Raw genomic sequence first — 26,699 nt, 5'->3', positions numbered from 1 at the left:
GTGCGCAAAAGACGAACGTTTTAAGTAGTTTAGATAGCGAGAAAAGTACGCGCTAAATCGAATTCTTCCGTACTGAATGACATTCTAATTATACGTGCCAAACAAAGCTTTAAGAGATATCAATGAAAAAAAAAAAAGAATGAAAAAACCAAAAAATGAAAAAAAGAACTAAAAAAAAACACAAAAAAAAAGAAACGAAAAATCGACGAAGAAGAAGAAGAAGAAGAAGAAGAAGAAAAGAAACGAAAATAGCAAGATCGATAATCGTGTTATAGAAAAATTTCAAACAATAAAGGAGATGAAACCGAATAAAAAAAAAGGATATGAAATAAAAGTAAAAATAAAAAAAAAGTAAAAATAAAATAATAATAATAATAATAAATAATAATAATAATAATAATAATAATAATAATAATAATAATAATAATAATAATAATAATAATGTATAGGTATTTACCGAAAGAAAAAAATATTGTGAAGTTTCGTGGAGGGCGGCAATATAGCTAAAAAGCATTGTACTAAACAAAAGTGACACACACGCAGACGATTATAAATAACAATTTATGAGCTCGTAAACGAATTAAAATCGGACGTAATGCATACATACATACATACATATATACATATATATACATACCTAAGTACATACATATGTATATGTGTATGTACGGCTGTACGTTTATTATAGGAGCGCGAGATGTACCTTTCGTACCGATTTTCAATATTCTCGAAGGACAAATAAAAACATTTTCTTTATATATATATATATATATATATATATATATATATATATAAAAGGAAAAACGAGTTCTCTTCCTAAATCAAACGTCTATGTGAAATTAAAAGTTTCGTCTTTAGGTCGTATCGATGGTTCAGAATTAATGTGCTCATGTATAGTAATCAAATCGATACCAAATCGATACCAGTATCAAATAGTATCTAAGTTATAAATATCAAAAATATCGACACCCATTTGATACTTCTATGAAAATTTTAAACTTGAATCAATTTGTCTTTTCTCTCTTGTCGTTAGTTTTTCAATCGTTGTTCGTTCGTTTCTCTATCGATAAATCATCAGAGGTATCAAAGAGGTATTGCGATTCGATGTAAACATTTTTTGATTTGATATCGATTCAAGAAATATCAGTATCGAAAATTGATACCGATCAATTAAAATTGTAATAGTTATTTATTGATACTTTCCATTGAGTACTCTGATATTACTCTGGTATCATTGAATTGATTGAATCATTATCAATATATAATTGTCTGAATTGTCTGAATTGATTGAATCATTATCAATATACAAATATCGTTATCGATTCGATCACTACTCATGAAACGATTAATGGAATCATAGAGTTCTCGTTGAAGATATCTATTAGTCTATAGTTTTTTTAATAAACAAAACGCGCCATTAACGAACTATATATATGTATATATATATATATATATATATATATATATATATATATTCAACGTCGGTCCTTTTTGCACAAATAGTTGTAGCTGGAAAGAGAAGATTCTCGTACAATTTTTTAATGTTAGAAGAATGATCTACGAATGATCGACAAAAGATCGGTTTGATAGACATTCTTTTGAAAAAATGAATAAAAAAAAAAAAAAGAAAAAAGAAAAAAAAGAAGAACAAAATAAAACGAAAGAAGACTTTATTAAAAACGAATAATGAGTTACGAATTTTTACAAAATATTATCTTATGACGCATAATACTTGCCCTTTTAAGAACTCGTTGTTTAATAATTGCCAAGTATTTCAAACAAAAAAGATATTTCTTTTTTGTGATACAATTTTAAAACTCTTTTATGGACGGAAAAAAAAAACAAAAGTAATGAGAAAAGGAAACGAATTACTGGCGAATACATAGAAAATCATTTGCGTAAATCATTTTGTAATTTCCTTTTAGGGAGACACTTGTCATGATATATTATCACGAAAGTAAAATGGAGAAATTATCGGTTTACAATCCGATCTTTTAAATCGATCTTTTAAACCTTCGTAAATACTCCTTTAAAAACAGAGAAACATTATGGGAGAAAGTTAATTGAAGTGATCGATACGAAAGGACCATTTTGCGATAAAATCGCGTGTGCATAGAGAAGCATATTATAGAGAAGAAATAAAGAAGAGTGGAAGCGACCACGTCCACACATTCGCGCGATACACACGCATACGTGCACAAAATAATAATAATAATAATGATAATAATGATAAGAAGAAGAAGAAAAAGAAAAAAACAAACAAACAGAAATTGGGCAAAACATATTCAACTTAACAATTACTAATTAACATTAAACAAGTAATCAAATGACTTATAAATGATTATGATTACCGAGTAATCAAATTAATGATTTACGATCATAATTATTGTTTATCATTCTTTTCTATCAATTTTAATAATCTTTTATTTTACGATTACTAATTATCGATTACGTCGAGGTATATGATATCATTGATGGACTTTGTAAAGATGATTATTTAAACGGACATTATTGTAATCATAATCGTTTTACCTGACCGATTACTAAAGCAATCAAAACAGTTATCAATTATGCCCTACTCTGATTAGAAGAAGCAAAGTATGTTAATAGAGTGTGGGTCATCTAATCGCGAGTGTAACCGACCGATTGTCCTTCGACAGTCTAACGAAACTGTAAAAAAGAAAAATTTCACAGCGAAGTTTTCCACTTCGAAAATTAATAATCGTTTTTAATGGACGTTCGCGTAATATTTCAAATAGTCGATATACTTAGGAGATAGATTTTCGATGTGTGAACAATTTTCTTTACAAAGAATCCACCGTAAAACGATAATATCGAACGAAATAATCGATTGGTTTCACTATAATGACCAGCACTCTTTAACTCGCACTTTATATCTACACTCACTCACAAATACACAAATACACGTACACACATATACTCACACATCTACGTAACCTACCTACACGCAATTACATCAACACGAACTTATGCACACACGGAATGCAGTGTTGTGAGAAGTACCTATGTAATTTTAATACTCGGACAAAGGAATTGGTTAAAATTTATAATCTCCTGCGCCACGAATTGATACTTTAATTCGAATAATTGAAGATTTTTAACAAGAAGGGTTGATTCGTAATCAACAGTCATTTAACTCGCTCGGACTTTTTTCTCGATCTTTTCGTGCAATACTCTGAGAATTACCGTGTATCGATTAAATAATTTTCATTTTCTTTTTTTCTTTTTCTTTCTTCTTTCCTTCCCTATTCTTCTTTTTTTTCTTTTTCTCTATAAATCTGTCCTTTCATCGAACGTTTAATTTCTTTGTTCACTGCCACTATAACGATAATAGTAAAGAACACGATGGAAAAACATTCTTTTTCTTTAGTAATAGAAACTTCGTTTTCTCTTAAAACTTTTCATCTATACATACATACATACATACATATATAAATATATATACTTGACTTTACGATTATGAAAGTCGATTATTCTCATAATAATCAAAAACTTTTTAAAAATATATTCGCAATACAAAGTACCTGATATATCCGGTTTATCTTCCATTTCCGTAAGAAATTAAACAAACATTTGTATCGATTAAAATTTTTTGTTCACATTAATATTATTCCTATAATTCGTGAGTTCTCACGAGTGCGGAATAATAGATGTGAATAAAATAATTCGCGATCGTGCGCTGATATATATATATAAGCGCCTCAGAGTTTGCCAAAAGCAATAACGAGATTTTCGCGGTACATGGTTTTATAAAAGTTGTCCGCCTACTTGCCCGCCAGTGGCTCGAGAATGCCCTTCTTTAACTCCAAACTGCTTTTCCTTCCTCCGCTTTAATTACATAGTCCTCGTTTTGTAAACGAAACCGCGCACTCCTTCTCTCCCTGTAACATCTGGCAATGGAATTGAATCTGCAAAACTCTCGAAAAGTATGTCGAGTGACTTTGAAATAGGCGCCATTACTTTTCCACGATTTTTACCGGGTATGTATTTCTTTCTCTCTCTCTCTCTCTCTCTCTCTCTCTTTTTCTCTCTTTGTCTATGTGTCTGTCTCTCTTTCTCTTCATTTTGTTCTTTTACTTCTTTTCTGTGGTGTTTTTTCTATCTTTCTTTTTGTTGCACTATTTCTTTCTCTATTTTTTCTTTTCATCTTTTCTTTCTTCTTCTTCTTAATACACACGTATGTCAATAAAGTGTTGCAAGTTGAAGAGGAATTGTCGAGAGAACGAGTTTCAAAAACGAGCGTCTTCTTGAGAAATTTCACGTTGGTGCCAGTAAATAAATATCCAACCTAGTGCATAGTTTCTATTGTATGTTTGTATAAACGTTTTCGTACGATTTCTTTAAACGACACTCTTAACAAAATAATTTCCTATTAGTCGTATATAACTAACTTCGTGTATTTTGGAAAAATTTATTCAAATAATAGGATTTTGTCGGTGGACATATAATTACGGACAGCATTGTGTTCGATTCGTTCTACACTCGTACACATACATACATATATATATATATATGTACGTATTACATGACTAACCCTTTATTAATTAAGTACTATTTCAATGACAATAGTTTTAATCATTGCGTCGCTACCATTATTATTACCGACAATTCTACGATCATTCGAATATTCGATTATGTTATTCTACTTGTGTCATTCGAAATACGTATTGAAAATACAATTGAAAAATTGTACATTGATGAAAAATATAAATTTCTTATTATCTGCTCGATCGATGAAACAAATCGAATATTCAAACGTTTGGATTCTAATAAAAAAATTTCAAGAAAAAAATCAATCGATGATCCTGATCGTATATCGGTTTGTGTGTATATATGTATATGTATATATATATACACACACACACATATATACATATATATATATCATCAGTCACTTGAACTCGTTAAGGATGATTTATGAAAGCGTCTAGAAATAATCGTCAAGAGAGCGAGCATTATTACGAGATACATAGAGAGCGAGAACGTATATAAAACGAGCTATCCTTTCTAGACCCGTCTATGAGTCATCTTGAACGGACCGGTGACCCCGTCCATTCTTTGCGAGCATAATACGAAAAGAAAAAAAAAGAAAACAAAAAAAAACAAAACAAAAAAGCATAGAAGTGTGTCAAAAGTCGACTGCCTCCACTGGCTCTGCTCTATTTCGTAACGAGAGTCTTCATACATACTTACATAGATACATACATACATACATACATACATGCATACATCTACCTAAACATATTGCAGAAAACGTGCTCTCTTTCCGCCAAGTGTAATTATTAACTCGGTAGACGTATCCAAGTCACCGAAATTTCAGGCGAATGAGAAAGAAAAAAAATAATTTCTTTTTCAATGATACCATCATTCTTCAGCGTTATCAAAGCGTTAGCCTCTTACACACAGGCGTTAAAAATATCCTTTTTGAAATGCATTGTATGTACGTTTTTTAAAGTACTCCGAAAGCGCATAATGCGTCTTATAATGTATTAAAAATAAAAAAAACAGGGGAAAGATAATAGGGTGGAGAGAGGTGGATGATGATGTTGATGATTATAATGATGATGATGATAACGATGACGATGATGACGATGACGATGATGATGATGATGATGATGATAATAAAGATGTAAGAAGAGAAAAGGAGGATGAAGAAAATAGTGCGAAAACAAATCTATGTATTATAATATTATTACGTATTACGTACGCTACAACACTGCACACTCGTGGTGAATATGATAGTTCCGTGGGTAAGAGATAGGGGGAAAAAATTTTTTTTCGGTATGTGGTAAAACAAATAAACGTTCGTAAGGGAACACACACGTGTCACGCACAAAAAGAAATATAGGACGGAGGTGAAGTAGAAGAAGACGGACGATGTTAATATATTCGTCGTGCATGGATTTGCTAATCGCGCACGCACGTTTTTTTGTGTAATAAGCGTACATATACCTAACAGGAAGAAAGAAGAAGAGGAAGAGGAAGAGGAAGAAGAAGTTAAAGAAGACGAAGATAAAGATGAAGATAAAGAAGAAAAAAATAACAACAAACGTGTATAATGTACGACTTTTTTTAAACGTAGATAATTGTAAACACCGATGTACTCAGTCTATGTTTATATACGTGTTTTATATTAACGAAGAATATGAGTCGAGAGTATAAGGTGCCAAAGATGCAACGAGCGTGTAGAATTGTATAGCGCGATAACATTTAGAAAATCGTGGAAGAATATACTCTATTGTCTGTGACTCTAACTTCCCATTGTTTCTATATTCATGTCGATAAAGAGAAGAAGATTAAGAAAAAAAGAAAGAGAAGAAAAGAAAGAAAAAAGAAACACAAAAAAAAATAAGATAAAAAGATAAAAAATTTTCTTGCATTCTCTTGTTAAACTCAAAAAGCGTCCGGCTATCTCGATTTAAACGAAATATTCAATTTATGTGATTCAAGCTTTATCATTTATTATTCGTGAATTAGTAATTCATCGGAACTGATATTTAATTGTTCTATGTCGTACGGCGTTCTAATACGTATAAACGATTAATAACGCATGGAAAATTAATTAAACAACCGCAAAAACATTCCTTTCCTAACTACTTTTACATTCGATGAAAATTAAGATGAGGATTTTTCTCAAAATATTTTCTATATTTACTTTCTCCTGTTTTTTTTTTCTCTCTTTTTTTCTTTACATAAATTTTAAGCGAGATCAAAATAGGTTTTAAATGGCCGGGCGCTGAACCTTTTCGAATCACTCGTTTCTTCTTTACATTAATTTTTCCTAACGAAAAGAATCACATTTATTTTTGTTCAAAGTGGATTAAAAGAAAAAAAAAATGAAAGGAGGAATTAAATGAGTAAAAGATAAAAAGGACGTAATTATAGAACATGGATAAATTCGTATAAAAACGTCTTGAATTTACCAACGATCTTTACAATTTTTATAAAAATTATTTGCAGTAAAAAAAATGGGTTGAGACGGTGGGCGGAGGGGAATGATTGAAATCAATACTTATCTTTTTTCTTTTATCCATCGAATTTCCATCTGCTTCCTGTTGTCGCTACGCGTTAAGTTCATCAAAATGAGTTCTAATTCTCGAATATGAAATACGTAAGTACGTTTAAAACGAAAAGAAAATGATGAAGGAAATAAAAAAAACATTTCGAACTTCGCCAACAGATACACAAATTTGTACGCGATTTCGAAAATGATCGAAGCATATGACGTAACGTAAGCTGCTCTTAACACAGCAAGGGTTATGAAGTTCCTTGTCCTTGCAATAAAGAATTTAAATATATCTGAAATTCAAATAAAGATTTTTTTAACAAATCTTCTCAATCAAAATGTTGTCTTCTATGCACGATATCGGCAACGAAGGAGAGAAAAAAAAGAAAAGAAGAGAAAAGAAAAAAAAGCAAACGAAGCAAAAGAAAAAAAGACAAAAAAACGAAAGAAAATCCCCCAAAAAAAAGAGAGAGAGAGAGAGAGAGAGAGAGAGAGAGAGGAAAGAAGAAATTTCTTTGAACCCTAAAAAAAATAGATCCTGTTGTTTACTTTTGTACGTTTATATAATTATTAATTTTTATATGTCAATCTTCATAATTCGAACTTCCAAAAGCCTTATATTTCCAATGAATTGGTACTCTTACATCTTGGCTAACGGTTGCCGCAAGAATTTTTACAAATGTTCTTCCACGGCGCATTCGATCGAGGGGGAATACAAAAGTAATGCTAATTTATGAATAAACTTTAATATACAAATATTGTACGTAGTTCCAAGGCATGTTATTTCCTCTGCACACGAATTTCCTTTTTCTTTCTTCTTTTTTTTTTCGTTTTTTTTTTCTTCCATTTTTTTTTCTTCCCTTTTTGTCCAAGATCGATATCACTCGCTACTGCGTACTTTACATAATCGATCGCTTTGAGAAACGATGCGGGCACATTCAAAATTTCTTTTTTCTTGTGCGACTCTATGAAATTTTTAGTGATCATTGAAAAAAATAAAAATAAATATACAAAGATAAAAGAAATAAAAATGGAATGAAATAAATAAATGAAAAAAGAAAAAAAAAAGAAAAGAAAAATAACGGCGTAAACAAAAAGTAATTGTCTTTTTGTTTTGCGACTTATTGTTGTTGTGTTACATCGTTCTCATGTTACGATCGTACGAAGATCCACATCCTCGAAGCCTATTATTGTTTCTAAGGAAAAGAATCAAACTAGAGAAACGGTTTAAACGAGAGCACCGTCTAAACGAAAAAAATTGTCTAAATAGCAAAATGGCACGGACAATAAAATAAAGGCGATAGTAAGCTACGGGATATTAAAGAGAAAGGTAAATAGGTATAAAAAATATCTCTCTGATTGGCAGTACGCAAAAACGTTTCTATCCTCAATAAAAAAATATGTTAAAACGAATATAGGACAATTAAATTCTATTTTCTTCGAAAGGGTTACTTAAAAAGAAAGAAAGAACTGATAAATGCTTACTCTCGCCTAATTATATCAGAAATTCAAAAGAAATTTAATTAAAATAAGGACGAGTCTTTGAGACGCCGTTGATAATTATTTTCTCGCTAATTAATAATATAAAATTCCTGAAGTGAGAGGCAAAGTGAAAATGAAAGGAAGAAAGAAAGAGAGAGAGAGAGAGAGAGAGAGAGAGAGAGAGAAGAAAAAAAGAAAAAAAGAGAAAGAGAGAGAAAATGAGAGAATACTATATGCGCGATCATTATTAATTAGAAATTGTACGTTTATACATTGGGTGCTCAGGAACGTCTACATAAAAAATACTCGCAATACGTTGCGAAAAATCTATCCTATAAAGTACACGTAAAGTTCTATGATTGTGGATACTGATGCTTTGCGTAAATCGCCGTACAAAAGAAAAAAAGCTTTTCCGCGATTCTTTGTCGTTGTAATAGTAGTAGTAGTAGTAGTAGTAGTAGTAGTAGTAGTAGTAGTAGTAGTAGTAGTAGGAGTAGTAGTAGTAGTAGTAGTAATAGTAGTAGTAGTAGTAGTAGTAATAGTAGTAGTAGTAGTAGTGTAGTAGTAGCAGTAGTAGAGTAGTAGTAGTAATAGTAGTAGTAGTAATAGTAGTAGTAATAGTAGTAGTAGTATTGTCGTCGTAGTCGTCGTCGTCGTCGTCGTCATATTTTTCGTGATAAGGTAACTATGCAACGATACATTGATTTTTATTGTCATTTCGATCTTATTATCCCCTCCTTTCATTTCGATACCTACAAAAATGTTGTCCTTCTAATCGTTAATCGATCGTGCACCCTTCTCACGCAAAAATCTAAGTTTCTTCGCATTATCGCATTAATATACTTTACTTACATGTGCACGGTGAAATGCACGCTTCCTTCTGAACGCGTATAACTACCAATATTCCTACTTAAAAATGAGCCCTAAGTTGGACATGTCCTTCGCTTGCACGTGCAATTCGTTTAAGAATCGTAAGCAAGCCGAAAGGTGGTGGTCCGGTTATTAAGAGAACTATACCATTAAAATCTAAAAGGCACAGATCAATACTTCACCGATTAGATTAATCGCTGACAACGAGTAAACAAAAATATACTCGGCCATCCACAGCACCGTTAAATTTATAAACTACAATCGTATTAGAAAAAGATTATATAAGTGGCCGTCGAAGAATATCAGCCGCGTGAAAGTCGTTAAATTAAAGAGAGATTGGTCTAACTAAAAAGAAAAGGACATTCACTTGGCGAAGTCCTTCGACTCGTCACCGGAATGGCCCTTTCTACGGGGTAGTTGTAGAGTAATAGGCTGAACGTCCTGAACATCTTTCGGTTCGTGATTCGAACTACGGAACGTTATCTTCAGATTCGGCACGTGTTGTTCTCCGGCCCAGTCGAAATTGAATATCGGTGCCTCGGAATGTAAGTCGGAATCTGGTGTGTCCGCAGGAGTCGTCGGTGTCGTGATATATGGACTTAGCTCCTGATGAACCACGTCCGGGACCCTCTGCAATGCGTCTGACCATGCTGGACTGGAACTCCAGTGTTCCGTCGAGGACTCGACTGGCTCGGCGGTCGAGCCAACGGTTATCGATGCTGGTAAAACTTTCGTAGGGAGTCGTTTGTGGACGGTACTCCTGTTCGCGTCAGGAAGGAGTATCACATCAAACCTGATTGACCGTCAACCGTACGAATTTGCTCGCTAATGAAAGATAGAACATCGTTTACCCACCGCTGATCGGTACATCCGTATTCCTTGTCCAGATCGGTGATGTAATATTTCGGAGTGTCCGTGCCGCTGCTAAACTGCCCGTGATACTGCACAAACTTCGCTCTGTATCCCGCCAAATGCAAAGTACTTTTTTGATGAGACTTATGGTATCTACCGGAGAATTGTCCAAGCCCGTGATGATGATTGCCATGTTGAGAATGAAATTGAAGACTTCTGTTATCGTGCTCTTGGGCACTACCGATGGACATGTCGACCGGTTCGACATCGTCCCAAGGCAATCTAGTTGGATAATCGACAGGTTCCGTCTTAGTGGATCTATGAGATTCTTGATCCAAATTGCAAATCGACGGGGATTGCTCGGCGTCGCTACCGTGTCCCAATGACGACGAACGTACATACTCCTGTTGTTGCTGCGATCCACTACCTTGTGTTCCGACGGTATATTGCACCCCGCGTGTCTGACCGGTCGAACATATACCGTAGGTAAATTTAGCTTGAGAAGAATATTGATACAACCATGAACTTGATCGCATCACTTCAGCCTCTCGATCGCTGCAATGATATATCTTGGAATTAATATATTATATTCGAAGACAAATATTCGAAATACGCATACCTTAATACTTGATTGGTGCACACGATTATAGGATGCTGACACTCTTCCGAAGTTTCCTTAACTTGGAGAACGCAATGAACCCAAAACCACCTTCCGGAACGACTTTGTAGCCTCAACAATGCCGTACTCGATCGTTCTTGATCGGATTGTATAACTAAAAGATATCGAAGATTCGCACAGGTTCTATAAATAACGAAAGAGAAGATATATTTAACAGAATTCGAAAGAATTTTACCTGTTTGGTGTTTGCAATAAGCCGTTCGTATCGAATCCCAATGTAAGAGATTGTACCACGAAACACCAACGAGCTCCGAACGATTATACTCCATATGACTTTCCGCCCTGTAATTACATTAACTTGTAACATTAAATATTTCATCTGTTCTAACAGCAAAGTATAAAACTTCTTACGTTTTGTCAATGTGCAGGTACTTCATATCCATAGAGTGAATCGTAGTGAAGATATTTGTGGCCCCTTGAACGATACTTTCTCGAGTTTCTGGTAAGACTACCGGTGTACAAGATGCCAGAAAAACGAATTCATTACGATTACAAACAGGAACGAAAGGTAAAAAATGACCCTCCACGAGAACGACCTAATGAAATCATATTTTTTAATCGTATAAATCTAATTTTTTATCACGAAAATTATCTCACGAACTTTAACCTTTTGATCACCGAAACGAAGCTGTCTCCGAGAATTTCTTGATACATTGATCCGACAAAGGAAGAGCCTTCTATCGTTTGGTGCCGGACTGTTTCTTGCCAATTGATTTTGAACTACGATATGGTCCTGTTTATCTATCACGTCGTAAACACTATCCCCATGAATTAGCAGATCCTCCTAATAAACGCATGATTAAAGATTCAAATATGTTTCGTATATGTTTAACAATAAATCATACTCCTCGTCGTATCGTGATAAACATCTATTATATACATTTTTTGTAATTTATTACAACGCTGTCCGATCGACGATTCGCTAAAGTACTTTTATTATTCACAAAAAAGGAGAATAAATTTTTATTAAAAAAATTTAAGACCAAATCTATCGATTAACTATTATTAAATATTCTGTATTCGCGTGTCACGTCGTAAACATTTCCATTCACCCGTTTGTATTTATATACCCGAACGCGTAGATAAGTTTTATTGTATCCTTCCAATCGCATATATTATTTATTTAGGAGTTATGTTTTTATAAAAAAGAGAAAAAGGAACAAAAAATTTCACGAATCGTGCCATTCGATTGCAAATTCATTTGAAACGTTTCATTGACAACAATACTTTCGTGATCCTTTGATAAAAGTTAAATAACATCGGTTCTATCCTAGATAAAAAAAAAAAAAATACGTATCGTGATTACCATCGAATGCCCGAGGTATTCCGCAGCGTTTTCCGATATGTACAATAATTTTCCTTGTTGCGTCATCATCATGATAAATCCGGACATAGCCTGAAAGAATTGTATGCACTGTAAAAAATATATTCGCGCTCCGTACAATGGACTTAAACCGTTAGTATATCGTGATAGCAACGAGCGAAATATAAGTACTTTCGAGAATCCAATGTTCGGCGTTGGCATGTTCGATGATTCTGACGGGCAATTCTTCAGGGCTGAAACAAAAATACGATTTGATCGACTATTAAAAAGAAGAAGAGCAAAAATAAAAACACATTCAGAAAAAAATTTTCGTTTCTATGCATATAGAGAAAAAAAGAAAGTGAGAGAAAGAGAGAGACAGTCGTACACGCGCGAAAATTTTTATTACAATGGGAAACGGTGGTAAAACATTATTGCCATTTGTAAACGTCTTGCTAATGTTTACGTCTCTTATCGCACACGATAAGACACCTCGAAAACGTGGATCATAAAATACGATCGGTACGATTCATGTCTATCCCGGTCTCAACGAAATTTTCAACTAAATCAAAGAAGAAAAAAGGGATATGACGGAATGAAAGACAGGGAGAGAGGGAGACAGAGAGAAAAAACAAAGTTAAAAAAAAAAAAGAAAGAAAGGAACGATCACCCGCGAATTCTACGAACGTGTAAAACGAAAATGTAAAACTTCGGGTAATCGTAGTCGAAGACAAAAATTTCAAAAAACTCGACTTCTGATTTCGTGATTTTCTCACGAAAAACGAGAAGGAATAAAGACGACGACGACGAAGATGAAGAAGAAGAAGAAGAAGGAGGTGGAGAAGAAGAAGAAGAAGAAGAAGCTGAAGCTGAAGCTGAAGAAGAAGAAGAAGAAGAAGAAGAAGAAGAAGAAGAAGAAGAAGAAGAAGAGGAGGAGGAGAAGGAGGACGAAGAAGAAAGGAAAGGTAAAAACATAAGAGGCAAGGAGGAAGAAAGGAAAGAAAAGACGGTGGAATAAAAAAATGATTATGCTAATGCAACGTGGCCACGCTTGCGAGCTCCGCTACCACAGACTATAGTATTCGATAAGGGGGAAAAAGGGTGGGTGGGTGGTTGGAAAGAAGAGGGACGGAGTTCGGAGAGGTGGGCGAATAATCAGAAGGAAAGACGAAGAAAGATAGAAAGAGAAAGAGAGAGAGATAAAGAGGGAGAGGAAGAGAGAACGAGAGAGAGAGAGAGAGAGAGAGAGAGAAGGATAGAAAGACAAAGCTAAAGGAAGAGGACGAAAGATGGAGGTAAAGGGAATGGAGGTAAAGGAGTCAGTGAGAAAGAGAGAGAGAAATACAGAGAGAGAGCAGGAGAGAGAATGAGAAAGAGAGGGAGAGGAAGGGAGGGAGGGAGAAGATAGAGCAAGGGAAACGGAGCTTCGGCGAAGAAGGAAAGAAAGAGCGAGCTAGAGAGAGAGGAGAGGATATAGGGGGAGTATGGGTTACAGGAGCGTGAGAGTGTTGTTGCAAAGGCCGAGAGGTCAGCGGATCACCCGGAACTCGCGCTTAGACTCTACGGAGTTTGAACGCGCGCCGATCTTGCCTTCTTGCCTTGTACCTTCGCGTCCCTCTCTCTCTTTCTCTCTCTTTCTTTCTCTCTCTCTCTTTCTTTCTCTCTCTCTCTCTCTCTCTCTCTCTCTCTCTCTCTCTCTTTCTTTCTCGACATTACCTACCTTTACGCGAGCGAACGAACGAACGAGCGAGCGAGCGAGCTAGACGGCGTTCCTTAAAACTTCTAGGCTTCTAATACACACCGGTATTGCATCGAATGTAAGAGAGTAAACGGGCGCGAACGGGGATATCGTACGTTCGATTCTCAAGACTCTCGACATGGTGTTTATCGCAAATATAAATCAGCGGGTATTTAAAACGCTCCGATTTCACTACGATCAACCTCGAAGACGACGAAGAGGATCCTCCAATCGTCCTTCCGTTCTCCTTTCGAAGGAGGAAAAAGATATAAAAAAAATTGAAAGATGAAAGGAAAAGCTAGTAAAGTGTCGGCTAAAGAGATCATAGAAAAATTCTTAAAAGATTTTCGATATATCGATTACATTTTTAGGAAGAGGATCATTCAAGGATTATTTAATGTTCCTTCTTGATTTTCAATAAGTCGACTCGAACGATCACCTTTAGGACGTATTAACGTTCGGTTTAACGTTTCGTATGATATAGATTTAATGCATACGATCTGCATTATCGTTTCCTTACGGACAATCGAGAAGAAAGAACGACAATGATCGAACATCCGATCTCGTTCTCAATAAGACATCTTCCTTTGCTTTCTTTCTTTCTTTCTTTCTTTCTTTCTTTCTTTCTTTCTTTCTTTCTTTCTTTCTTTTTTTCTTTCTTTCTTTCTTTTCTTTTTATTCTATTACAGAGACCAGAGAGAAAGTAGTAGTTAAGAAATTTATTTTAGAACCGTCGAGGAACAACGTCGTCGTTCAACCATCGTCGTCCCCTAGAAAAAAGATAATATACGATGCGTATGTATGCAGGTATTATACGTTGGAAATAATATTTTTTTAACGCGCGTTATTTACGCGTTCGCGCGATTTGATTACAAGTTCATAAATATTTTTCATACTTTCAAGATAAAAACGTCGCCGAAGGCTCTGGCTTTGAGGTATCATAAAACGTATGCGCGCGTTTTTCGTCGTAAGTTACGAACGAAATATCCGCGAAAATAAAAATCTCGGCAAACGTTTCGATTCGAATGATCGTTCGTACGTGCGCGCGCGCGAAAAGAACGTGCGAATGACTTTTGTATCGATGATCTACGCAGGGCATAAAAAAAGAGAAAGAAAAAAGAAAAAAGAAAAGAGAAAAAAGGAAGAAAAAAAAGAAACAAAAAATTTCTTTCTTCCGACTCATTATCCCATTGATCTATTCCATATATAATACTTGCTACGTTGTTCCGTGATAAAGAGATATTGATAAAAGATTTTACCGTAAGCGAAATACGCTACGTCCGGTATTTTTGGTCCGTCTACAGAGTAACCTCCCTTCCTCCCTTGCGACCCCTCGTCTTTCATACATGGTTATGCATATGTTCGTCCCCAAACACCTAAAAACAATACGGATATCATTAATTTCACACGAGTGTTCACCGACAATTAACAACGAATTTCGAACGACGCGTGCAACCTGGTTTACTATTTTAAACCGTTTACCATATTTGCCGTATAAACGATTCTTTAGCGCGAACTTTAGTACGAAAAGAGCTTATTATAATTTCATCGCGTTTTGCATAACCATGTTTGAAGAAAAAATAAATAGAAAAGAGAATAAGAGAGAAAAGGATAAACAGAAAAAAAAAATACAAGAAAGAAGAACGAAGAAATTTTCAAGGGAGGTAGTAGCGTAGGCGCAAATAGTTTTACGTTCGTCATCGAAAATGATGTTAATGTATATTTTCGATGGCGTAATGTATTTTTTCGCGGGGTTGTTATCGGTGCGCTGAAAAAAAAAGAAAAAAGAAAAAAGAGAGAAAAATGTATGCCATATTTTTTTCTTTTCTTTTTTTTGTAGATCAACCATCGCGGTTCGTACGAAGTTCGCGGGAGTTTAGGTAAAGAAATCCCGTAAACGAGGATCGCATATCGACGACTTTCTTGTAATACCTCTGCGATATTGCAATCACCGTTACTCCATCCGACGACTCCCACGTATACCCTACGTGATCGCTTTTACGTGCATCGTTACGCCGAGCCGTTTAACGTCGGCAAAGTCGGTTGGAAATTTTTTCAAACTTAACACTCGCGGAAATACACGATACCTTCCGCCATTTTTCGATTTTTACAAAGGAAGAAATTTGCTTTCTGGCGGGTACGTTCTTGTCCTTCCACTTTAGAGCAACGTACGTGTAATACAGAACACGTAAGTAAGTAAGCAAGTACTACTACGTAGGTATAGTTGCCCATTTGCCGGCATTAAAGTCTCAAGCGACGCTTCGCTATATCGAAGTCCCATCCTCGCTTCATTTTTCTTCTCTGATATTTCATTATCTTTTAAATCGAATTTATCGGATAATTTATTAACGAGTTATCAATTACGAGTACATCGATATAACTGACTGATATATGAATATAAATATATCTACGAGTTAAAACATAATTTATTGACGGATAAAGACATTGTTCCAGACAGAGAGAGAGAGAGAGAGAGAGAGAGAGAAAGAGAAAGAAAGAAAGAAAGAGTATTGAAAACTCGTCGTTTCGACGAAAACGACCAAAGAATTGTTTTCTAACGTGCCGTCGACTTAAATTGACGAAAGACAAAAGGGAAACGCTCCAGAAGGGAAGATAAAAGCGATTCGAACAGATAGACGCGACTTTCCTATTACTCCGAAACATACCTTGTTGAAAGTAGTTGGCTTTTCGCAGAAAGACGCAGACCAAGGCCATAAGTTGCAACTGAGAAAGTCTCTGCCGTGTCGAGGGCGGTAGCGGGAGTAGATCACGTAAATTCGCGATTTCGGCATTTATCAGGTCCCTTCGTAGTTTGCTGGCGCCTTTCGTCGATTTGCTCGCATCTATCCTTCAAGCACACACCGATGCGTTACCACTAAACATACGTTCCATCGCGATTGCCGCGTTCGCATTTTCGCGCCCATCGAGTAACGTTCTCCCATTTTTATTTTGTTTTATTTTTCTTATTTTTCTTTTTTTTTTTTTTGTATCTCTTACTCGAAAAATTCTCAATCTCGTATTTCGTTTAACCACGAGTAACGGCGTATACGACGAAAATTCTAACTCGCACAATCGCGAGCGAAATTACTCAGGAATATCTACGCTCGCCTCGACCAAGTGATACTAAGTGAGTAAGGACAGACATAAGAGTTAAGAATTCTACTTATCGAACGATTATCCGTCGGTTGTCGGTTCCTTTTTTATTGTCAACTTGTATCTACCATTTCGAAATGGAAAGATCTAGAAAGAAAGATTCCCGCGAAAAAGTTATTCTTTAAACTACCCTTCGTTATCAATGTCGTGAAAAGTAAATACTATTATAAAAAGTGAATAGATCCTGAGAAACGACAGAAAGATCTATACCCTCCCCCCCTCCTCGTCTACCATCGAAATTCTTAGATCGTGAATTTCCCGACTATATCGATGATGAAAGATTCTAGAGTGAAGAGTAAACAGCACGATACCAATATCGGACTTACCGATTGAACATATTTTGGTGGCCAGGAGGACATTAGCTGTTGATCAGCGGTAGACGTCGAGCGGGACATCCGGGTCGGCAGGTTCTCGCGAAACTGCAGCTACGATCTAACATCCGGGTCATAACGCGCTACTACACTGAACACGTGGATACTGGCGGAGGCTGCATCTCCTACCTCCTCCTCACCATTACCACCTCCACTAACACCTCCACCACTACCTCCACCACCACCACCACCACCACCACCACCACCACCACCATTACCACCACTACCACTACCACCACCGATAGACCACCTCCACCTTCTCCTCCTCTTTCTCTCCTCTTCCACCCGCACAAACCATTGCGCTTTCCTGTCATCTCTTTCTCTCTTTCTTTCTTTCTTTGTCTCTCCAGTTTGAAGCTGTTTCGTTTAATTCTCTTTCTCTCTCAGTTTCTCTCTCTAACTCCTTTCTTCGCCCCGCTCCGCTGGGTCACGATCCAGCAGTCATGTTCTTCTACCACCGCCATCGCGATGTACTAGTACCACTACCACTACTATTACCACCACCACCACTACCACCACCATCATCATCACCACCACCACTACCATCATCATCATCATCGTCATCATCATCATCATCATCTCCAGCGGCAGCACACCACCAACATCATCACCACCACCACTACCACCAACAGCATCACCGTTACCACCTCAGCTACCAGTAATGCCTCCTCTTCTCTACGTGCGGTTTTGCGCGCGGTACCTCCCAGCAGCCAGGACATTTTTGGCGGTCTCCTGCGAAAGTCTTTCAGTAGCCGTCACTATTACATAACCGCGATGCGATGTAATCACCTTTGCAGAATACATTCTTCTCTTCGTCTTCTTTTCTTTTCTTTTCTTTTTTTCTTTACTTTTTCTTTTTTTTTTTTTTTTGCTTTTCTTTTCTTCTTTTTTCCGGCGCCAAGGACCTATATCTACGTGTTTAGATGTATTTTAATAATACACCGACACGGTAATGAGATTTGCGTTGCATTGAGATTATCGGGTAACAGATTAATTATTTCTTTCAAACGATATAAATTGATTGATATGTGTATTGTGAATTTAAAAGATTTGTTTCTTCTTGTAATATTTTTATATCTTCAAGTATTTCTGTGTTATTGAGCAATCTCGAAATTATAGGACGTGCGTTTAAGAAGGCTGCAACGTAGGAGGAAAAAAAAAAGACAGCGACTATTCTATAGCACGGACCAAATTCAATAAAATAAATTTGCGATGATAAAAATTGTATGCTATGATTTGTTAGTATTATTATACGAAGTTAATATAATCGAAGGGATCGTTATTATTTATATGAGGAATCAGTGATATTTTATTTATACAAATATTACATTATAAATACATTGCATAACTCGTTATCATACAGTATGTTCAAATTGAATACGATCGTATATTTCGTAGAATTATAGAAGATCGCATATTACAAATGTAATTATTGAATTTATCGATTCTGGAAATACTCACATGTATGTATATTGCCATATGTTTATGATTGATATTAATAACAAAATAACTTCTTCATGAAATTATCGAAAGATTGATATAAAATAATAATATAAACATGTCGTATAATGACACAAAGAAATTATTTTATTTTTATTCGTAAGAAAAAAATCATGAGAAAATTTTAATTCGTAAATTGTTTAATATAAAGATGCATGCATAACACGTACGATGCATACATTTCGCATGTATTTCATTTATACATACATTCTCGTTATTCATTAATATTTTCAATATTCGATAAATGTGTATTATCATTTATTGTAACGAACTATAAGAAATTAAAAAATTTCTCAACCGTTCATTTCTTTTTTTTTTTTCGTTTACTGTAAAATAAAATAATTGATTGAGATGTTATAAAAAATACGATTATCAAGTAAATAATTAAAGATAATATGTAAATGCATATATTATAAAACATTCCATTAGATTCTATATTTTCGTTGTATGCTGGAATGGCATGTAGATGATTCTGCAAACGAAGCACAAACAGTAATTGCATTTCCATTGGCTCAACAGCATATTTTATGTGCACATTGAAATTGCGAGAACGCTTTATGTTCATTTTAAATAATTAAATTCATATGGAAACACCCGAGCACATTATATTGATTTTTTAAATATAAAGAACGTATAATCAAATAGAATTAGTCATTTCGACAAAGTGAAAGTTTTGTATCTAAATGGAATTCTCGAAAAAGACAGGTACATTTTTTCCTCCGTATATATAAAAGATTTTTGTATTGGCATTCAGAAACAAGTTCTTTTTTAAAAATTATGTTAATCTTGAATGAAAGTATTATTTCTGTTTATTGTTATAATATTGCTACGGTAGTTATTATGTAAATCAAAAGTTATTCACAAATATTTGTTGAATAAACAAAATATAATAAACAATAAATATGAAATAAAAATTGCTGTAGTATAATCTATCGTCCGTCCAAAATATTAATTTGTACATATACGAATATATGTATACAACATAGCAATATATACACAAAAAACGGGAATTCTTTCTTTCATATTTACTAGAAACGTAATAGTCTTCTTTGGCACATTCACTGAAAAATCTAAAAATAAATACTTGCTTGTTAAATATGATATTAATCAAAGGACTACAAAGATCTAAAATAGGCTAATAAATTATGGCTAACGAATTGATCGAATATGTTTAATACTAGCGATATAAGATAATGTATGTGTTTCTGTATTGATAGTATTTAATGCATATTTACCTAATACGAGATCCCAAAAATGCTCGTTTTTATATAGTACTGTAAATAAATCGTTATTTAATAATGTAAGATAATCATCTGGTAATCGCAGGTTCGAATAAAAATATTGTAAACGAAATAAGTCTATGATCATATAGAATATTTCTTAATATACCATTTGATCATAAATTCTTGTAAGATAAGGTGTATTATTTACAATTTTAACATTTCACTAACTAGCTTTTACAATTTATCTCATTAACATGAGAAAACTTTTATTGACAATAATAGAAAACTTGGTAGAATTGTCTCTAAATTCCATAAGCAGTAACTATTCGATTTATGACGATCGTTAAGATTGCTATTATTTCCTAAGTACTTACGAAATATAAACGTTTAACATATTATGTTAAAATAAGAACCTACAAATATATAATGATCATTGCAAATATACATAATGCGTGAGTTAGATAACATTCTATTATCTTTACAATACTGTACAATAAATCTATGCTTTTATTTGCTTTATAATAGGAACAAATCTTCTTTTTTTTTTCTACATATATAAAAGCTTAACTTTCATTGAATAACTTTAACCTGTGCATTATAGATTTTATGCAATCTGTACATAGTACAGAATATTTAACACTAAGTATATTATATTAAATTACTCTTACATGCTTAATGTTCTTTTAATACTTCCCAAATCTACCTATCCCTGAGTGATGCATCATCGTTACTAGATAACATCATCATAGTCGTAGATAACAGAAGTATCATATTGAAGTAGATTCATAGTTAACTCCTGATAATAAACAATGTTGCTTGAGTCTCTTTAAGTTCGCTATTAGATATGCATTTTCTATAAATAAATCCTTTGCAAGCATATCAGCTCCGGCTAATCTTTTAGCCTATAGAAACGATATTACAAAAATAAAATCATCTTTATTCACAGTGTCCTATTTAAAAGTAACATATCAAAAGTAAAAAGAAAAGAAAAGGCATACCTGTTCAGTATTCGCTTGAATTTGAATTTGTAATTTTTCTTGAGTATTATAAAGAAGACATCGTAATTCAGACACCTCTATTTGATGTTGAGACAAAGTTTCTATAATACAAATGATACATATTTCAAAATAAATCCAATTGATTCGATGAATGTTACGTTGATAAAAATTTAAATAATAACTTACGATGTAACACTTGTTCTATATGATGTTGCCGCTGTCTAAAATATTCTTCTAATTGACGTTTCTTACGTTCTTGTATCTGTAATTTCATATTCAAATTTTCCAGTATATTAATATCAATATTACATACTTGTTGCTGTGCAGTATCTTGCAAACATTGACAGTGTAAGCTGTTTAAAGTTTGCGATTTTATTAATTCTTGTATTAATAAATTGTTTTCTTTTCTGGACATGCTATGCTTGAATTTACTTTTTTTATCTTCTTTTTCTATAAATGTACGTTCAGGAATATTATTCGATTTTTTTTCTCCCGATTCCGATTTTTCACATTTATATACATTATTTGTATCCGGTTTGATACATTGCAATTGATTTAAATGACAATTTTCTACGCAACTTTCTTCCTCTATAACTTGCGACATGAAATGATTAGAAGGCACTGAATTTTCAAATATATGATCCCCTTTAAAATTTTCTGCAACATTAGATGTATTCCCGTCATACTGAGGTGATCTCGGTTGCAATTGCATATACGATTCAACGTTAAACGAATCGATGGGAATGTGATTACAAAAAGTACAGGATCGTTGAAAAACGCTTTCATCTGAAAACTGGGTTGATATATCAATTTTTTCTGGTCTCTCCAAATCTTTTAATTTTTCAATTAAATTTTTGATTTCTTTGTCTTTCTCCAAAATATCCTTCTCTGTTTGCATTTTCCATTGTTCAAATTCTCCTTCCAAATCTGAATACTGTATTACAAAGAACATCTTTTAGCTTTTTAAACAAAAAATAATTAAATTGTGTATTTATAAAAATAATGGTACAGATGAAACGTAAATTAAACTGTGTCATTAAAACATAAATAACCAAAAGCAAATTAAGTTACCTGCTTCTCCAAATTAAATGTTTCCTCTATGGGAGATAATCGACCGTCGTTTTTCACTTTATCTACTGGACTAATCATTTCTTCATATTCTGCCATTTTAGCAATAAGCTCTGAAAATTTTTCGTCACTTATTTTTTGTTCTTGTTCGAACAACTGCCTCTCTTCTTCTAATTTAGCAGCCCAATAATCTTCGCATTCTTCATATTCTGCTTTCAATAAATCAAGGCTTCCTTCTAATTCTAAACATCTTTCAGTCAATTGTTTTTTCTCAGTTTGCCAGCAGTTTTCTTGTTCCTGACAAACTGTAGTAGTAAGAGAATTATCATTGTTAGACAAAATCGTATTATTCTTCTTATCGGATTCATTACAAGGCACACTATAATTGGACGTAATATCTTTTTCTTTTAAATTCTTCATGTGATCCGTAGTAGAATATTCTTCTTTACGAGGTGGATAATCTCGAAGACTAGTTATTTTATTTTGTAGTAATTTAATATCTGTATTATTAAAATTGGTATCCATAGAATAAATCATTGTATCATTACTATTATGCATTACTCGTTTCGTAGATGTTGTTTTATTACATTTAGGGACAACAAAATCTCTTAATGATTCGCTTGTTCTTTCTTCACATTCAGTCTCAAGCTCAGAAGCAAGACTTTTAGAAAAATCAATTTCTTCAGTCAATGAAAATGTATTGAACTTTGATTGCCCACAAATAATAGAAGATATCGCGTCTTTATAATCACAGTTTTCACAAGAACAATCTCCACATTTTATTAGTAAATTGTTAAGATCTTTTATAATTTGCTCTTTATTATCTATTGTATCTATTTCAGCATTGCGCAATTCAACTGTTTCATTTATGCCATTGCTGCAGGATAGCTATAAAATATAAATACATTAGGTAAAACTACGTAGGAAAAGTATGAATTTTCACAATAATCTTATTTTCCTTGATACCTATAAGAAATATGAAATCATAACATAAAAATTTAATACATACAATTTCCTCTTTCTGCAAAGTCGTTTCTACATTGGTATTTGTTTCTGATGTAACAGCAACGTCAACTGCGAAATTATTCAATAAAATGATATTGTCGTATAACAAACATCGTTTGAAAAAATAAGTAAGATACGTTATAAAAGTTACATGGAAATTTATTACCTTCACTTTTAATTGCTCGCAAATTTGTTTCACTTTCACGCGATCTTGAAATCTCTAATTTTATAGTAAGTTCATCGTTTTGATCGCGCAGAGAAACTATTTCTGACTGCAACTGTTTCATACGATCTATTAAATGCAGAACTTGTTCTTCTTTTTTTGCATCTATATCTTCAACCTGAAAGTGATAGAAAAACGAAAATAAAAAAGAAGAACTGTAATATTAAATTATAGTGTTTTTTCAAAAATACAATTTATTTTTTTATGTAAAATACCTCGTCATGTTCTGCAGCAAGCATTTTAATTTGCATCAGAAGTTCATTGTTAGTTTCTTTGAGTTTATCAATTTGATTTCGAAGATTTTCATTTTCTGTTTCTAAAATTTGATTATCTTGTAAAGCAGTCAAAAGTTTATTCTTATTTTGATAGTTTTCTTGTTGCTGTGTTTGTAACTGTTGTTCTTTTACTTTCAAAGTAGTAGCATTACTTTCACGTTCTAAACTGAGTTGATTTGATAAATCTTTTATAATTTCAGAATGCTTATGCTCAATCTGTTTTAACAAATTTTGTTTAATTTCCTCTTGCCGAAAATGATGTTCATCAATTTCTTGTGCAAGTGAATTCACTCTCTCATTAGCTTCTATTATATCAACTCGTAATTTATCTCTTTCGCCTGTTATATTTTCTATCAAAATGCTGCAAAATACGAACAATATTATTGAATAAATATATCGTAGATCACTTTTTTATAATTTCATAAAAATCTGCATAGAATTACGATAAAAAACTGTTGCTGATAACATACTTTAAGTTGCGTAATTCCTCCTTATAAAGAAGAAAAACACCTTTCAACAAACTAATATGAGGCTGAATATCTGTATTAATTATAGAATCATTGAGACTTTTCAATTCATCGCATAAGGTAGTAACTAAATCACTTAGATTAATACTTGATGAGTTATATCCTAAATCGGATAAAAGAGAAGCTGCATCAGAAATACCAGCCATTTTCCACATATCGGTAACAATATTATGCTGGATAAAACTGTAATTGATAATATCAATGATTCATAAAGATTATAATTCGAGTAATATAAAAGATCAATACATTGGGCAATCAGTAAAATCGATATACTAATACGATACCCTGAATCACGATGTTGAAGTGTATCATAATCAGATTTTTCTTCGTTCGAATTTGTTAAACATTTTGGAGATATACCTTTGCAAGGCAGAATTAATTCTTCTTGTAAAATTGTTTGATTTTTAAATATATCTAGAAACTCATCTAAACTAATGAGACCATCGCTATTTTGATCAAGTTTTTCAAATATGCGTTGAGCTATCTATGAAAAAAATATGCTTACGTTTGACCGCATTCGTATATTATTATTACAAATTGTAAAAAGTGGAAATAAATACTTGTTTTGGAAGTGCAGAAGTTTCTCTATGATTAGACATGTAATATTTTTCTGCAGTATCTGCATTTTCTTTGAAATATACATTCATTTTTTGCCATAAATCTTTTAATCGATTTTTATCTAATATTAGACCTACAAAATATATTTAACGTGTAAGAAATATAAAAGAAATATGGAAAAGTCAAAAATAACAAAGCTTTGTACAAATATAATAATTGTTATCATGAAATAACATATATAGTAAATATAAAGATCACCTGGTTTTGTATTGCTATCATTCATATGAGATTTTTGAATTTCTGAATTTGAAAAGTCAGAAATTTTATCATTATCATTATTTATATTTACTTCTTGCTGTAACTGTATTGTACACTCCGTGTCACCTTGAGTCAAGAGCTCTTGTGTTTTGCCCAACAGAAGTAATAATCCACCTCGAAATTCTTGAAATGAAATTGATCGTTTTCCTGGAATACATTTTTTAATACATTCCTTTAATTCATCTCCACGATTATCAAGTTGTAATTTATCGCATAAAGAGGATAGATCCTCTTCTTTAAGTTCTGTTTGTCCTTTCATCAAACAACTTTCAAATACAGCAAGAAGCTGTTGTTCATAAGGACCATTGTTATGTTCACCCATGGCATCCTTTCATTGTTCTTTAATAAATCTTGTAAATACTTAACAGTATATCTATATTAAAAATGAATTTATTATTTAATATTTAAGTAATTAAGTGTAATAAAAATTAAGGTTAAGTGCTTTAATCTCTACAAAATAAAATATACTCTATAGTATCTCGATCAAATAAAATATTTGGTATACGTAAGCAATGCAACTATACTTTATTATAATCTCTATTACAATTAATACAATAATCAGATTAGAAATTATTTTATCACACTCACCTCGTTTTTATCACATGCACTGTGATTCCATGACTTTTCCGAGATTTATACTTAAATATGAATTTATGATCAAATAGAGTACAATGTATAATAAATTCTAATCACAGTATATAACTTATTACGAGTAATGTTAGCATAAAGAAGTCTATTCCCTCACACTTATTAACCTTTAGGTTATTCCTAAGTATGTTCAATATATTTGTGTCGTAAATGGTCATAACCTACTATTGTGACATACAATTGACATTGATATACTCCTAAATATACACACACATGCAGATAAATATACTATCATATTAGCGTACTTAGAATGATCCGTAAATTCTAATTAATCCATTAAACTCTAACCATTGTAATCAAATTTATTATTATTTAAATAAAATGAAAAAATATTTACATTTGTAAATTTTATATAACCAAAAGAAAAAAGATTTAAATTGCAACACGTCGCAATAGGTTGAAAATTCGTATCGAACAATATGACAATATGACCATAAACCAACTGCCAGATTTGTACATACGTTTGAAATTAAGTCTGACGCATAAAGTATGTATGTGCATACATACGAATGACACATTGCAATTTTAATCTACATAACCACATCATATAATAGAAAGAATATTCATTTAGATTTTATTTAATTTCATGAAGTTGTCAAAAATTAAATTAATTTCATATTATTATACGTACCAATAGGTAAACTTTTTTTTTTCTTGAAAAAAAAAAGGACAGCGTTTAAATAGCTAATTTTGAATACTCGAACTACACTGAAAGAAATGAAATGAAATCTCGTCTACTAAATATAAGATTAATTTTTTAATTATTTAGGTATATAAATTGAACGATAGTATAATCATTTTTCAAAATGCAATTTTCTGTTTAACAATTAAAAAACGAAAACATTAAGCCTAATAAACTATATCTATGCACATAACATACT

At 33.0% G+C, this 26,699-nt stretch overlaps 2 protein-coding genes across 7 annotated transcripts; both read right to left on the bottom strand.

The window, feature by feature from the left end:
• Positions 1-9,213: 9,213 nt before the first annotated feature.
• Positions 9,214-19,025, bottom strand: LOC122631121 (neuronal PAS domain-containing protein 4). 5 transcript variants are annotated; one of them, XM_043816406.1, is made up of 11 exons: positions 17,431-19,025; positions 16,618-16,794; positions 15,211-15,327; positions 12,406-12,467; positions 12,217-12,324; positions 11,518-11,694; positions 11,262-11,446; positions 11,086-11,192; positions 10,851-11,004; positions 10,235-10,786; positions 9,214-10,139 (listed from the first exon to the last, which is right to left on the bottom strand). In XM_043816406.1, exons 3-11 carry the CDS (start codon positions 15,293-15,295, stop codon positions 9,743-9,745), a joined length of 1,827 nt encoding a protein of 608 aa, XP_043672341.1. In that variant the 5' UTR covers positions 15,296-15,327; positions 16,618-16,794; positions 17,431-19,025; the 3' UTR covers positions 9,214-9,742. The 5 variants fall into 5 exon arrangements, with proteins under 5 accessions (XP_043672341.1, XP_043672343.1, XP_043672339.1 ...); XM_043816408.1 differs by having other exon boundaries at positions 12,217-12,306; XM_043816404.1 differs by lacking the exon at positions 15,211-15,327 and having other exon boundaries at positions 16,618-16,799.
• Positions 19,026-20,378: 1,353 nt separating this feature from the next.
• LOC122631120 (blastoderm-specific protein 25D) lies at positions 20,379-26,383 on the bottom strand. 2 transcript variants are annotated; one of them, XM_043816403.1, is made up of 13 exons: positions 26,064-26,383; positions 25,759-25,982; positions 25,111-25,543; positions 24,855-24,985; positions 24,579-24,778; positions 24,238-24,477; positions 23,708-24,128; positions 23,436-23,610; positions 23,274-23,338; positions 22,268-23,152; positions 21,383-22,130; positions 21,197-21,297; positions 20,379-21,100 (listed from the first exon to the last, which is right to left on the bottom strand). In XM_043816403.1, exons 3-13 carry the CDS (start codon positions 25,490-25,492, stop codon positions 20,966-20,968), a joined length of 3,483 nt encoding a protein of 1,160 aa, XP_043672338.1. In that variant the 5' UTR covers positions 25,493-25,543; positions 25,759-25,982; positions 26,064-26,383; the 3' UTR covers positions 20,379-20,965. The 2 variants fall into 2 exon arrangements, with proteins under 2 accessions (XP_043672338.1, XP_043672337.1); XM_043816402.1 differs by having other exon boundaries at positions 25,759-26,383.
• Positions 26,384-26,699: the final 316 nt, after the last annotated feature.

The sequence above is a fragment of the Vespula pensylvanica genome, chromosome 8 (assembly GCF_014466175.1).
Source record: "Vespula pensylvanica isolate Volc-1 chromosome 8, ASM1446617v1, whole genome shotgun sequence".
Lineage (NCBI taxonomy): Eukaryota > Metazoa > Arthropoda > Insecta > Hymenoptera > Vespidae > Vespula > Vespula pensylvanica.
This window is presented reverse-complemented; position numbering and strand designations above follow the sequence as displayed.

What these genes read in the sequence shown, in the direction of transcription:
- LOC122631121 (XM_043816404.1), bottom strand. An exon ending in CGAACATTGGATTCTCGAAA is followed by an intron (nt 12,325 to 12,405) that starts GTACTTATATTT and finishes TATTTTTTACAG; the next exon opens with TGCATACAATTCTTTCAGGC. An exon ending in AATACCTCGGGCATTCGATG is followed by an intron (nt 11,695 to 12,216) that starts GTAATCACGATA and finishes TGCGTTTATTAG; the next exon opens with GAGGATCTGCTAATTCATGG.
- LOC122631120 (XM_043816402.1), bottom strand. Translation starts at nt 25,492, where the DNA reads ATGGGTGAACATAACAATGGTCCTTATGAACAACAGCTTCTTGCTGTA. An exon ending in TGATAGCAATACAAAACCAG is followed by an intron (nt 24,986 to 25,110) that starts GTGATCTTTATA and finishes TATATTTTGTAG; the next exon opens with GTCTAATATTAGATAAAAAT. An exon ending in CTTCAACATCGTGATTCAGG is followed by an intron (nt 24,478 to 24,578) that starts GTATCGTATTAG and finishes TATCAATTACAG; the next exon opens with TTTTATCCAGCATAATATTG.